This window comes from Phyllostomus discolor, chromosome 6 (assembly GCF_004126475.2).
Source record: "Phyllostomus discolor isolate MPI-MPIP mPhyDis1 chromosome 6, mPhyDis1.pri.v3, whole genome shotgun sequence".
Classification (NCBI taxonomy): Eukaryota; Metazoa; Chordata; class Mammalia; order Chiroptera; family Phyllostomidae; genus Phyllostomus; species Phyllostomus discolor.
The window spans coordinates 26,576,166-26,590,744 of NC_040908.2; the positions used below are offsets into that span (position 1 = coordinate 26,576,166).

General features: G+C 39.6%; 1 protein-coding gene across 1 annotated transcript in view; it reads left to right on the top strand.

Moving 5' to 3' along the window:
* Window positions 1-12,937, top strand: part of DYNC2LI1 (dynein cytoplasmic 2 light intermediate chain 1) — a 32,806-nt gene extending 19,869 nt beyond the window's left edge. Inside the window, exons 11-13 of the mRNA XM_028516148.2 lie at window positions 1,637-1,734; window positions 2,158-2,250; window positions 12,597-12,937. Coding sequence (XP_028371949.1) covers window positions 1,637-1,734; window positions 2,158-2,250; window positions 12,597-12,659 — 254 coding nt within the window. The 3' untranslated portion in view covers window positions 12,660-12,937. The remainder of the gene's footprint in view (window positions 1-1,636; window positions 1,735-2,157; window positions 2,251-12,596) is intronic.
* The last annotated feature ends 1,642 nt before the right edge of the window (window positions 12,938-14,579 follow it).

Below are 14,579 nucleotides of genomic sequence, written 5' to 3' on the forward strand. Positions count from 1 at the left end.
AGAAACTGGGTCACTTACACATCGATGGGGGGAATGTAAAACAGTACGGCCAGTCTTGCAAATGTGACAGCTTCTTATAAAGTAAGCACACAGCTACCATGTGCCCTAGAGATTGCTCTGTAATGTATCCCAGAGAAATGAAAACTTACATTCACATAAAAATCTGTACACAGATGTTCACAGTAACTGTATGTATAATAGCCCAAAACCAGAAACAACCTGGATTTCATCCAACAGGTGAATCAATAAACAAACTGATAATTTCTACCTTAGAATACTACTCGGCAATAAAAAGGAACAAACTGTTGATACACACAACTTGGATGAATCTCCAGGGAATTATGCCGAAAGAAAAATCCAGCCAGCAAAGGCTACATACGATATGATTCTTTTTATGTAAAATGTTTAGAAAGAGAACATTTTAGAAATGGAGGAAAGATTAGCAAATACCAGAGGTCAGGGACAAGACTGCAGGGGACGGGTGGTGTGATTGTGAAACTGTGCTCATGGGGTCGTCGTGACAATGGGGTCGTTCGGTCTCTTGACTGGCAGTGGATACTTGAACCTACAGAGGTGACAAAATTCTATGGAACTTAATACACACACACACAAGTGACAAGTGGAAACCTTGGGAAAGCTGAATAAGATCCATGGGTTGTATCAATCTCTTTCCCACCAAGGTGTAAGGAGGCTCTGAAAGATCAACGGTGAAACAGTTTTAGTGAACAGCATAGATGCTGAAACACAATGAAAAAAAATCTCAGATTACAGATTGAAAATTACCAAGAAGTAGTGCAAAATTTTTGAAAATTTCAAATGAAATTATATAAGCAATATATAAAGACCTTATCCTTATAAAATGTCAAAATAAAACATGTAAGGATCAAGTTTGGTATGTATCTTTCCAGACCATTTTCTGTGTATGTGTATGTGATATAAAAAAAATCTATTTTAACATAATTGTATCATCCTATATCTATCATTCTGAAATTTATCTTTTTCTCAATGTGCCTTAGTAGTTTTTCCATATTAAGTTGTATATACAAGCAAGTCTCTTTGATATTTTGACTGCTGGATAGTGTTACACAGTAATTCAGTCCATTATTCTCCTATCGATGGCCTTTTCAGTGGTGGCCTATTTTTCTCAAATGAAATGATGCTGCAGTGTGAAATCCTCAGCACACATATGCAGGTGTTTTAGGGTAAATACCCAAAGCTGGAATTGCTCATTAATAGGGCACGATCTTTTTTAGTATTTTAATAAATAGTATATGTAGTTGTGCCGAACTACCCTCCAGATTAGCTGTCCCAATTTGCACTCTCGCCAACAGCACACAAGACTCTGTTTTCTTACAAACTCACGTGCACAGGAGAATATCAAGCTTGTATATTTTTGCCTGGTAGCGATTGAAGTGTGGGGAAAGAGAACTCCAGTTTCCTCATCACTGTCTTCTCTTCGTCTGGTTTGGGACCTGCCAGACTGTGCTGTGCTGGGGTGAACTTCAGCTGTGACTGTAACAGGGGGAAGGGACATGAGTGATCTAAGATTTATACTTTTCCAAGTGTCGTCCATTTTACTGACAGAGTTTGAATGTTTTAATCGGTGTCATCACTGAAGTAAAACTTCCAATTTTAGGGTCTCCTCCTGTTCCCGATAACGACATTGGAAAGTTTCATGCCCGTACACCAATGGAGTTGTGGAAAAAAGTGTATGAGAAGCTTTTTCCACCGAAGGTATACATTTCTAATTCCTTTAAAGCAAGAATTTTTAGCACTATTCAACAGTTGTTGGGAAATGTTCCAATGGGCCTATCACGATCATTTTGTTTTCAACCCTCATGCTCAAAAATTAAACAGTCACTTAAAATCTACTGTATATGAGGCACTGTGGGTGGTTAAAGCAGGGGTTAAGACACAGTTCCTGCTCCGCTTTCAAACAGATCTCTCTGGCTCTTGGACAAGGGACACACATCTGAAAGGAGAGGAAGGGGGAGGACCTGGTGGAATTTGAAATGGCCCTCAGGGGTGGTGATGAACTGCCATCAAGAGAGAGCCTCGTGGCTGGCTGAGGGATGGGAACTCGGTCTGTGAGACAGGGGGGTGCACTGAAGGTTTGGGGTTATGGACATGGAATGATTTGGAGAATTGTCATTTCAGAGTACCAACACACTAAAAGATATCAAGGATCCCGCAAAAGACCCTCAGTATGCTGAAAGTGAAGTTGATGAAATGAGAATTCAGAAGGATCAGGTATTATCCTAACCATTTTTTTAAAATTTCATCTTGAATTATCAAAAAAACTTGTCTAGAATTCCGTAGATTTTTCTTGATGATTTCCTTAATGGGTTTTTTTTCTTTACTATACAATTATCTAAATAGTACATCTTCACTCTGGAAAAAAATAAAAGTCTGATATGCATCAAGAAGAAATTAAAAGTCAGCTGTCACTCCACCACCCAGAGATAACTCAATGTTCACATATCCTTTTTGGATTTTTCAGCTTACAATGGGTAGCCATTCTTACCTCGCTGCTGGGGTGATGCTCTGATAATATTCTTTTGTGTGTGGGCTTATTTAAAAGGGCATGTTTTTTATTAGGATATTATACATACCTATACTTTTTTGTACAAGAAAAATTAACTACTACTGATTTGAAAGCACACAGATGTAGCTGAAAACTCCAGGGTCTCTCAGGAAAGTGGTTAGAAGTGGAGAACTCTGTCCAGGCCCAGGTAGCACTGTTTATGATACACAAGGCTGAGGTAAGATGCAAAACCTGGTAAATTTATCATGACCCAACACTTAGATCTCTTTCCCAGATCTCCTCCCCAGATCTCCTCGTAGTTTGATAAAATGAGACATTATGTGGAGTCTGGCCTTGTGTAGTAAGCTTTTGCAGAGGGAACACTATAAACTGAGTGCCCTGACAGCCTCTCGGGAGGGACTCATGGAGCCACACTGTAGCAAGGATAACACAGACACAGCCATCCACTGGGTATTTCTCTCAGCACTATCCTTCTGCCCTCAGAGGCCCTGGCACAAGCAAGCAAAACATTTTATTTAGATCTAGTCAAGAAAACTTTTGAAACGTATGCCATGGATATTTAGAGGGGTTGTAGCTGTAGCAAAGTAACAGGCATGTTGCAAGTCCTATCAAAAGTCCAATGGCCTATTTCAACAGAAATAGATAAAACAACTCTAAAGTGTGTATGGAACTACAAAGGCCCAAATAGCCAAAGCAAGCTGAAAAAAGAACAAAGCTGGAGGCATCATGCTTCCTGATTTCAAAGTATATCAAAGAGTTTTAGGAATTAAAAACAGTGTGGTGCTGGCATGAAAACACACACACAGATCGATGGAGCAAAATAAACCCACGCATATATGGTCAATTAACTTACCACAGAGGAGCTAAGGATATGCAGTGCGAGAAGGGACAATCTGTCACTTCGCTAAACAATTTTGGGAAAATTGGACAGCCACATGCAAAAAATGAAACTGGACCACTATCATGCACCATACACAATAATTAATTCAAAATGGGTTAAAGACTTGATATAAGACCTGAAACCACAGAGCTCCTAGAAGAAATATAGACAGTAAGCTCCCTGATATTGGTCTTAGTGATTTTTTTGTGTTTGACAACAAAACCAAAGGCAACAAAAGCAAAAGTAAATGAATGGGACTACATGAAACTGAAATGCTTCTGAACAGCAAAGGAAACTGTCAACAAAATGAAAAGGCGGCCAACTGAATGGGAGAAATATCTGCAAAGCATATACCTAACAAGGAGTTAATATCCAAAATATGTAAAGAACTTACACAACTCAACACCAAATAAAAATGCAATTAAAAATGGGCAAAGGAACTGAATAGACATTTTTTATAAAGAAGGCATACAGATGGTCCACAGGTACATGAAAAGATGCTTAACATCACTAATCATCAGGGAAATGCAAATCAAAACCACAGTGAAATAGTACCTTACACCTGTCAGAAAAGCTATTATCAAAAAGACAAATAACAAGTGTTGGTGAGGATGTGGAGAAAAGAGAACACTTGTGTACTGTTTGTGAGAATGTAAAATGGTAGGGTCACCATGGAAACGAGTTTAGAGGTTCCTCGAAAAATTAAAAGTAGAACTACCATATTATCTAGCAATTCCACTTCTGGGTATTTATCTTAAGAAAATGAAGACACTGATTCAAAAAGACATATGCACCCTCATATTCATTGCAGCACTACTTAAAATAATAGCCAAGACATGGAAACAACCTAAGTGTCCGTTGACAGATGAATGGGTAAGGAACACACACGCACACACACACACACACACACACAGTGGAATGTTATCCAGCCATAAAATATAATGAAATCTTGCCATTTACCACAGCATGGATGGACCTTGACAGTATATGTCAGATAGAGAAAGACAAGTACCATATGATCTCATTTATATATGGAATCTAAACAGCAACAAAAACCAAGTTCATAGATACAAAGAACAGATTGGGTGATAAGCCAAATGGGGGAAGGGCGTCAAAAAGCACAAACTTCCAGGTATAAAATAAGTCATAAGTCATGGTGATATACGGTACAACGAGTATAGTTACACATACTGTGTTGCGTGTGTGAAAGTTGCTAAGAGAGTAGATCTTAGTTCTCATCACAAGAAAAAATATCTGTAACTATTTGTTGACAGATGTTGACTTATGGTGGTGATCACTTGACAATGTATACAAATATTGAATCATTATGTTGTACATCTGAAACTTAGGTAAGGTTGTATGTCTATTATACTTCAATTTCAAAAAAAGTGAGAGGCATGTTGTAAGAACAGTAAAATGTCCTCAAGTAACCTTTATTATGTGTACATCTAGGCTATAGAGATTAGTTGGAAGCCCTCCCTGAATTAATATTTACCTAGAAGTCAGTGACTAACTGCCATTGTTGATAAGAGTATCTGTTTATATTGCATAATGATCCCTTTTATTACATTTATGTGCATAAATATTATTAAAGGGCTAGGGTATTTCTGAGTATCATGAGTTTTCACATTCAAATCCATCTTCCCTGATGTAAAACTGGAAGAATTTTGAGTGGAATGGGAAAGCAGCAGATCCATAGCACTCATATAATCATTCTTTGCTCAATTCTTGTGCTGCACTGCACCTCATTAAATTCTGTACTCTTTTGGCTGACAGATTTTCTTAACCTGCCTAAAATGTTATAGTATACTAATTTTGCCTCTAAACCAGTTTCGTTTGTGATATTTCAGTAGATAAATTGCATTGATTTCAGTGTGCACAATTAGGACCTTAACATAATTTTATGCTTCTGCTTTAAAGTTACCCTAATGACTACCAGTTGATGCTCAACTATTTAACTGATATCCAAACTTGATTTTATGGTATCCAATATTTTAATTTGTGTATTATTTCATGTTCTTCCAAAGTAGTTTCAGGGCCTTATATTGTTTATATTTATGTTCTGATTCACACAGAAGCTGACTTAAGTATGAGAAAATTCTCCATAAATTGTGAAATATTCTTAATACTTTCTCTCTAAACATTTAAAAATACATTTCCTTTTTTTTATGGACAGGAGAGTTAATGCCAATTTTATTAACACAGCCAATGAAAGAATTCATCTATAAAAACCTAGCCATTTGTCTACCATTCTTTCTTCATGTTGCCTATCTTTTTATTTTTTTATTATGATTTGTTCCCACTTAACATTTTTCAGTGAAAATAGCAATATAATTTTTTATTTCACTTGATTTGCCACTTGGAACAATAATATTCCTTTAAAAAGCTTTGCTCAGGGTATTCCGTAATTACAGAAAAGTCTGTCCTTACTGAAAGGCTTCAAGAAGTCTCTGCTGTGCTCCGTGTCTGCATGCTTATAACCCAAATGCTTACTTTGGATTCTCGTGCTTCTTGGAAGGAAAGAGGACATCCTGTTTCATTAAAACATAGTGGAGGGCCAGCCTGGAGCCTGCCTGAGACCAGATGTGATCCTCCTATTGACTCTTCCCACCCCCAAGTTCCATGATTAGTGGCTTAAATAATCATCAGGAATAAAACAAAAAAATAAAGTTCAGGGGTTGGCAGTGAAATTAGACCACATTACTTCTAAGATGGAGAGGCTAGCTCATGAGGTCCATTCAGTTCGTCCTACCTTTGAGCCTTCAGAACAGCCTCCAGGCATATAATTAGCCAGTAAGCAAGAAAGATGTGTCGTCAGTCTGCCCCTAAAAAACTGCATTTAAACCACACCGCTGCCCACTAATCCTTCCGGTGGAGGAGGCACGAGACACAACATTCCATCCGGCCTTGTGTAAGTCTGTGGTGGTGGGACACGTCATTTGCGACGGCTCTCCACAGTTGCTCTTGCTCCCACTCCCACAGATGCGTGGGCATCCTCCCAGTCTGCGGAGTCAGTCTTCACAGGTCTGAGGATTGGTCTCAAGGCCCCTTGCACCTTTCCTGTAGACTAAGTATTTTTACGGATAAACTCTCTTTTCTCCAATTACTCAAAGTTCTTTCTATTTAAATTGTACTTCTTGATTATGCTGTTACAGTCATCCCAATTTTCTCCCTTTGCTCCTCTCCACCTAGCACTCCCCCGCTCCCCCACCCCCACTCCCTCAAGCACTGCCCACAACATTGTTCATGTCCACGGGTGATGTGTATAAGCATATTGGCTGCTCCATTTCCTATACTGTACTGTACATCCCCATGGCTATTTTATAATGCCTACTTGTACTTCTTAATCCCCCCTCACCTCTCCACTCGTTCCCCCACAGTCCCCTCCCACCTGGCAGCCATTAAAATGCTCTCTGTTCCATGCTTCTGTCTCTGCTCTTGTTTGCTTGCTTCATTTTCAGGTTCAAGTTGTTGATAGATACATATTTCTTGTCATTGTATTGTTCATAGGTTTGATCTTCTTCTTTTTCTTAAATAAGTCCTTTTAACATGGCATACAATAATGGTTTGGTAAAAAACTCCTTTAGTTTTTTCTTATCTGGGAAGCTCTTTATCTGCCCTTTGATTCTAAATGATATCTTTGCTGGGTTTATGACTTTGAATATCACTTGCCAATCCCTTCTAGCCAGCAAAATTTCTTTTAAGAAATCAGCTGACAGTCTTATGGGACCCCCCCCCCCCGTATGTGACTAACTGCTTTTCTCTTGCTGCTTTTAGGACTCTCTCTTTATCTTTAACTTTTGGGCATTTTAATTATGATGTGTCTGGACTAGGCCTCTTTGCATCCATCTTGTTTGGGACTCTGTGCTTCCTGGACTTGTGTATGTGTTTCCTTCACCAATTAGGGAAGTTTCTTTCATTATTTTTTTCAAGTAGATTTCCAATTTCTTGTTCTTTTGCTTCTCCTTCTGGCACCCCTATGATATGAATGTTGGAAAGCTTAAAGTTGTCTCAGAGGCTGCTTACACTATCCTAGTTTTCTTCTTTTTTCTTCTTGTTCTGATTAGTTCCAGATCATTGATTTGATCCTCAGCTTCATCCATTCTATTGTTGATTCCCTGTAAATTATTATTTATTTCAATTAATGTATCCTTTGTTTTTGACCAGATCTTTTTTATGCTGTTAAGGTCCTCCCTCAGTTCCTTGAGTATCCTTCTAACCAGTGTTTTGAACTCTGCATCTGATAGATTGCTTATCTCTATTTCATTTAGCTCTTTTTCTGGGGTTTTGATCTGTTCTTTCATTTGGGCCATGTTTCTTTGTCTCCTCATTTTGGCAGCCTTCCTGTGTTTGTTTCTATGTACTAAGTAAGAGCTGTTATGACTCCATCTCTTGGTAGCATGGCCTAATGTCATAGGTGTCCTTTAGGGTCTCATGGCACAGCCTCCCCCAACACCCAACTTGGGTACTTGAGATGCACCCTTTCTGTGGGCAGAGTACACCCTCCTCTTGTAGTTGAGCCTTGGTTGCTGTTGGCAGGTCAATAGGAGGTATTTACCCAGGCCAGTCAGCTGCAAAGACTGGCTGTGACCACTAACCACCAACCTGTACCATCTGCGGAGGATCAGCTGTGCAGGGGCAGAGTGGTGGTGCTCCAACATGGTGTATATAGCTGGCCACTGGGTGTGCAGGCTCTGGGTCTCCCAGGTAGTGCAGGCCAAAATCAGCCCCCATCTGTGTCTACCCAGGCTTACCATTCATGTGCTATAAAGCAACCTGAGATGGCTGTTACTTGTGCTGGGCTTGGAGATTCCCGGACAAAGCCAAGCTGTGAATCTAGGGTAGCTGCTGCCAGTGTCAGGCCTGGGGCCACTTAGCAAGACATATGGGGGGCTAGGAGCTTACTGAAGCTGGCTTTGCTTGTTTGACAGGATTTAGAACATTGTATAGCATGAGCCAAGACCAGCCATTCATATGGAAAAGTCACCTTTAACACTTCTGGTGGGCTCATAAGCTGGATGGGACAGAGTCTCTGAGGATCTCCAGGGTGTGGCAAAGAGTGTTGATGGTGTCTGTCAGATACGGCATTCGCCTGCCAGCTCTGTGGCTCTGGGGGAAGAGGGCTCAGAAAAAGGACAATGGCCGGCCTGCCTGTCTGTCTGGGAGAAAGCTGTCCCCCAGCTCCTGCCTTGATGCCACACACTTCAGTTCCTTTCAAGCCACTGGTGCCTTTTAAGCTGCTATCCTGGTGCTGGAGCTCAGAGGGAGTGGGTCTGAGTAAGTCCATGTGGGTTCTTTAAGAGGAAGTGCTTGGGACTCCAGCAGTTTTTCCAATGACTCAATCCCTGCTGATTTTTGCAACCAGGAGTTATGGGGACTTATCTTCTGGCACTGGGGCCAGGTGTGTCCCTGGGACCCCTCAGTCCGGAAACAGCCCTCCTGAATTCTTATACACCACATGTTGGGTGTGGACCAGCCTGTTCCACATCTCCACCCCTCCTGCCAGTCTGGATGGATGTGGTTTCTTCAATTCTGTCATTGTTAGACTTCTGTTCAACCTGATTTCTGACGGTTCTGAGGGTTGGTTGTTCTATATTTTAGTTGTAATTTTGATGTGGTTGTGTGAGGAGGTGAGCCACGTTTACCTAGCAAGGTTCTCTCTTTTGCCAGACTTCACGTGGTCACCAGAAAATACTTCCATATTTACTATTTCTTATAGCTCTCTAATTTTCTTTTAAATTTCATTTATTTATTTGTAGAGAGAAGGTAAGGGAGGGAGAAATAGAAGGAGAGAAACAGTGATTGGTTGCCTCTTGAATGTGTTCTTACTGGGGTATCTACCTGTAACCCAGGCATGTGCCCTGACTGGGAATAAAACCAGAGACAAATTGGTTCACAGGCTGGCACTCAATCCATTGAGCCACACCAGCCAGGGCAGCCCTCTAGTTTTAAAGCATTCCTGATTTTAAGGGAATGTGAGTATAGAAAGTATTTGCTTAAAGAAAAAGTACTCACTGACCCCTTCTACCTCTTTTCTATTTTTATTGTCAAAGAAAAGAAAAAGTTGGGTAAACAATTTTTTTAAATTTTATTTTAATCATTGTTCAAGTACAGTTTTCTCCCTTTTACTCCCATTCCAGCCCACCCACCCAACCCTCCCCACTTCCCTCCCATTACTACCCTCCCCCTAGCTTTTGTCCATGTGTCCTTTAAATTTGTTCCTGTGGTAAACAATTATTTTTAAGGTCGTCTTGGCCAACCATACATATTTATTTTGAATTTTTGTTTTCTAAAACTACAGTTTACATTCCATAGTCTGGAAGGTACAGTTTACATTCTGTAGTAGTTTTAGATGTATAGCATAGTTAGACAGTTGTGGACTTTACAGGGCTGTCCCCCCAGTATCGAATCCCTGTTTTTAAAAATCAACTTGCCTATAATCTGTAGACTTATAATTTAAACATACACATAGATTTATGTATTTAGGGAAAAATGTTCTTACTGTCCTTTATTGCAGATGCTGTTTGAGCATTATAGTACTGTGATCCATTTATATTTGAAAACTTTAGAGATTTTTAAGAGGCAAGATGGGAACCATTCTTGGTTTTGCTTTCACTTTCCAAATGACTCTCTAAAGCAGCCATAAAGAATTGCAGTGTAAAGAAAACCCTCACTTGAACAATGATTAAAATTAAAAAAAAAAGAAAACCCCCTTACTTGCTAGGCCTTTGAACCATTCTCACATTATTCTGAGTTCACATAATAGCAGTACTGAAGGATCTAGTGGACATGGTGAGTTCTGTATCGTACTAGTTAGTTATTCTTTATCCCCCCTCTGGCATGGCCTGTGTGACCAGCCTCATTCTTCTAAGTTTGCTGTCTGAGGAAGGGACATACTACCAGCAAAGAATCCCAAAGCAGTGCTCTCATCTTTTAAAAAAAAAAAAAAGATTTTATTTTTAGAGAGGGAAGGGAGGGAAAAAGACATGGGGAGAAACATCAATGTGTAGTTGCCTTGAGTGCCCCCCATGGGGACCTGGCCCGCAACCCAGGCGTGTGCCCTGACTGGGAATCAACTGGCAACCCTTTGCTTCACAGCCTGTGCTCAATCCACTGAGCCACACCAGCCAGGGTAATGCCCTCATCTTTATCACTGGTGAAAAGAATTACTGGGGCTTATTTTATGACTTACCAATCTTTGAAACCATAAGTGGTAGATAACCGGTGACCTGAACTAACTGCATTAGAATAAATAAACCATGTTGTAAAGACTTCATTGGAATTATTAGTATAAAAATTCTTCCAAAGTCTATATACAGTTTTGAAACTTTTAACATTTAAATTTTAATGACTTAGAGTATAGGTATGAATGAAGCAGTCTGCAATTTTTCTGAAAATGAGATTGGAATTTTCTTTTCAGAGCAACTGTGAAGTTCAGCTATGTTAGCGAAAGGGCAGTGACTGCCTTGACATGCAGGGCGATCACTTTTGGCTTATCTAAAATAACATTTTACTGGGTGCAGTTTAGACATTGAACAACATGTAAGAGGCTGGGAGGAGGCAGTCCCTTAGATGATCCCTTTTGCATGTCACTGGTGTCATGGAAGATTTCCACTCCCATGAAAATTTATCTCTATTTTATGAATTGTAATAATTATAAAATAGTCTCAGGGATGTAGTGTACAGCATAGGGAATGTAAGGAACAATATTGTAATAGCATGCTATTACAATACTATGTGTAGTACCAGGTGGGTACTGGAAATATCGGGAGAATCACTTTGTAAAGGATGTGATTATCTGACTGCCATGCTGTACACTTGAAACTAAAACAAAGTAATATTGAATGTAGACTGCAATTGAAAACTAAAATTTTTTTAAAAGTAACATATGTTCATTGTGAAAACGTTCAAAAGAATAGAAGTATACAAGGAATGTCCAGAAAGTATGCAGCCGTGGAATATGAAAAATAGAGACATTTATTGAAGATACAAGATACTAGAAACATTGTACATAGGACAATGATGCCTCAGTCCCCTTCAAAGTAGGCACCTTGCGACCTCACACAGTTCTCCCAGTTGCCATCAGCTGCCTCGTCATATTTTCCTGAATCATCAACAGTTTGAAATATCTTCCCTTTCAAAGGTGATTTTAGTTTTGGGAAAAGCCAGAAGTCTTAGGGTGTCAAATCTGGGCTGTATGAGGGCTGAGTCACCTGGGTAATTTGATGTTTCACCAAAAATCCCTGACTAAGGCGAGATGAATTAGTGGGCATGTTGTCTGATGAAGCTGCCAATCACCAGTTGCCGATTGCTGTGGTGCTCTGAATCATCTGAATAGTTTCCACATAAGAGTGTCAAGCTTAATGCATAATTTGATACAGATTCATTGCTCTACTCGCTCAGTCATTTTGAATGTGACATCCACACAGTACACATGCTCACTCAACAGCATCTATCACCCCCAATGACTAGTACAGTGAGGTCATCATTGTTCACACATGCACATTCTAGTCCACTCTCCTTGGCTGCCAGATTACATCAATGTCACACTTAACTGTTTTTGTTATGTTAACAACGGTCTGGACAGACCTTGTCATATATAATGGAAAATGGAAGTGTCCTGCTCTCTCTCCAGCTATTTGCTTTTTTCACATACATAGGACCACCATTATTTTTGCTGGCTGGTTGTGAAGCCACGTGTGAATGCAGACTGATGTATTTAACCAGTCTTTACTGGGAGATCATTTAAATTGCTCCCAATTGTGTGTCGATATACACAGTGCAGTGTCTTCACTAACTTCAAGTAGGTTTTAACAAGAGTTGAACAGCAAAACAATTTAAAAATAAGGTCATTTTTCAATACTTAAAGTATGACAAATAGTTTATTTTATTAGTTTGAAGACAACTTGTATGTACTATATAGTATATAATTTTGTCTGAAACTTTATTCATCTCTAAGTGCTGCTTAAGCTACCCAGAAATTCCGAAGACTCTACATTCTAGAAAATAAATACTAAGTATCATCATTTATGAAATAATTGTCAAGAAATTCTGAGAATGCTGTAAAAGACATATTGTTATATCTAAAACTGCTAAGGGAGTTTTAAGATGCCTAGTTTAATTTTTAAAGTTGATTTTTTAAAACTATTATCATACATATTTTTGTTTTAGGAACTGGAACAATACAAAAGAAGTTCTTCCAAGTCTTGGAGACAAATTGAGCTGGATTCTTAAACTTCATTCAACAATAGTGTATTTATTTCTTCTTCCCCAAATACAAGTAAGATTATTTTATTAATATTAGCTAATTAGTAAATTAGCTATTTGTTATTAGTAAATAATATTAAAAATAGCCAACTCATAAACTAGCCATTTTGGTAATAAGTGAAGAAAGATGTGAATTTATTAAAGGAAAAGTGAATTTCTTGTATTAGTGACACCCCCAGGATATTTACAAGTGTTTTAAAAGGGAAAAAATTGTGTAACTATGTGTAATTCTTTTTTAAATAAAAAGAATCTTCTGCTACCTACCTCTACCACGGTTAAGTAATATATACTTGGTCCAGCGGTTATAAGTTTCTGCTTGTGTTGTCGGGAATACGACAGCATGGGCATCTAGCAGCAGTTATGCATAAGGTGAAGTGCTCACAGTAGACACACTCCTTCTCTGAGGAGTCCTCCGCTGTGGCTGGCAGGAAACTGGAATTGGGCGCACGTTCACCAGCATCCTAATTTCCCCGAATGGTGAGGCACAAAAATACCTGGAGGAAATGCACATTCCCGAGTCCCCACACACAGAAATCCAGATTCAGTGCGTCTGTGGTGGGGCTCCGGAAACTGCATCTTTAAATCAGTACCTCTGGTGATTGTGACAGTTTTTCAGTATAAGTTTTGGAAGAACAGCCAGTTTTAAGGAGATATTCTGTCAATAAGCAGACCAAAACTCCATGAGTTGGTAATAACCAAGATTATTTCCAAGGTGGAGTAGCTTTTAAGATGCCTTCCCAGTCTTGTAGGTTTGTGTACCTGCTATCCAAGTTCAACTTGGAGTAAGTAGAATTGCTGTTATTAACCAGGAAAGTTATTTACTCTGTGTTCTTCCATTTCCACTGTAAAGTATGTTGACTCTAACATGTCATGCACCCGGCTTGAAGGAAGCACACCTACTAACCCCAAGAACACCAGGACTGACAAGTGGCATGTGAGTGAATAGCCAGCCTCCTGATTGTTGTCATGAAATAAGACTGCCTAGAGCAGCTGCAGTACATGTGGTTCCGGCACTGTTGAGAACAGGGTTGGCAGCTCGTGTGCAAGGAACCTCAGCTTACAGAGCGGACAGGCACCGTGCCTGAGTGTGGTGGAGAAAGAGCTCCCTTTAAATTAACAGTGAGTGTTGGTGGGAATGCAGACTGGCGCAGCCACTGTGGAAAACAGTATGGAATTTTCTCAGAAAACTAAAAATGGAACTGCCTTTTGACCCCACAATTCCACTGCTGGGATTATACCCTAACAACCCTGAAACACCAATCCAAAAGAACCTATGCACCCCAAAGTTCATAGCAGTGCTATTTACAATAGCCAAGTGCTAGAAGCAACCTAAGTGCCCATCAGTAAAGAGTGGGTCAGAAACTATGATACATTTACATGATGGAATACTACACAGCAGAAAGAAAGAAGGAGCTCCTACCCTTCATGACAGCATGGGTGGATCTGGAGAGCATTATGCTAAGTGAAATAAGCCAGGAGGTGAGGGACAAATACCATATGATCTCACCTTTAAGTGGAACATAATCAATAAAACAAACAAGTAAGCAAAATATAACCAGAGACATTAAAATTAAGAATAATCTGACAGTAACCAGAGGGGAGGTGGGAGGGGATAAAGGGGGGAAGGGGTAAACCAAGGTGGGGTGGAAGCAGGGGAGGGAGGTGGGGATGGCTGGAATGGGGATGGGGTGGGGGAGAATAAGTGCAGACAACTGTACTTGAACAATAAAATAATTTTAAAAAAATTAACAGTGAATGTTATAATCTCAGAAACATTGCTGATTTAGTGGGAAGAAATAGCCTATTTCACAATAGTAACAGAATTTGTATGATATAATTTGATTTTCTTAAACATCACTGTCCATTTTTTACTTAAGACCCAAACTG